This window comes from Cariama cristata, unplaced genomic scaffold, assembly GCF_000690535.1.
Source record: "Cariama cristata isolate BGI_N322 unplaced genomic scaffold, ASM69053v1 scaffold7752, whole genome shotgun sequence".
Classification (NCBI taxonomy): domain Eukaryota; kingdom Metazoa; phylum Chordata; class Aves; order Cariamiformes; family Cariamidae; genus Cariama; species Cariama cristata.
In genome coordinates, this window is record NW_009602041.1 from 57,267 (window position 1) to 57,500 (window position 234).

General features: G+C 45.7%; 1 protein-coding gene across 1 annotated transcript in view; it reads left to right on the forward strand.

The window, feature by feature from the left end:
- The window catches only part of SCAF8 (SR-related CTD-associated factor 8), a 35,919-nt gene that overhangs the window by 34,195 nt on the left and 1,490 nt on the right, over positions 1-234 (forward strand). The window contains 1 exon segment of the mRNA XM_009694561.1: positions 1-232. This exon segment is cut by the window's left edge and continues 22 nt beyond it. Coding sequence (XP_009692863.1) covers positions 1-232 — 232 coding nt within the window.

Genomic DNA, 234 nt, shown 5'->3' on the forward strand with positions numbered 1-234 from the left:
CCTAATGCCCCATTCACCTGGACCAAGGTTTCCATTAATGCAGCCGGGAATACCACCGCAGCGTAGTATTCCTCCTCCAGCAATCCTTGATCCATCTCTTCACCCACCACCTCGAGGTCCTTTTCCTCCAGGAGATATTTTTAATCAAACAGAAAGACCTTTTGGAACACCAGGAAGACAAAATATGGATAGCATTTCTAATGCAGAGAAAAGACTACCACTTGGAGGCGATAA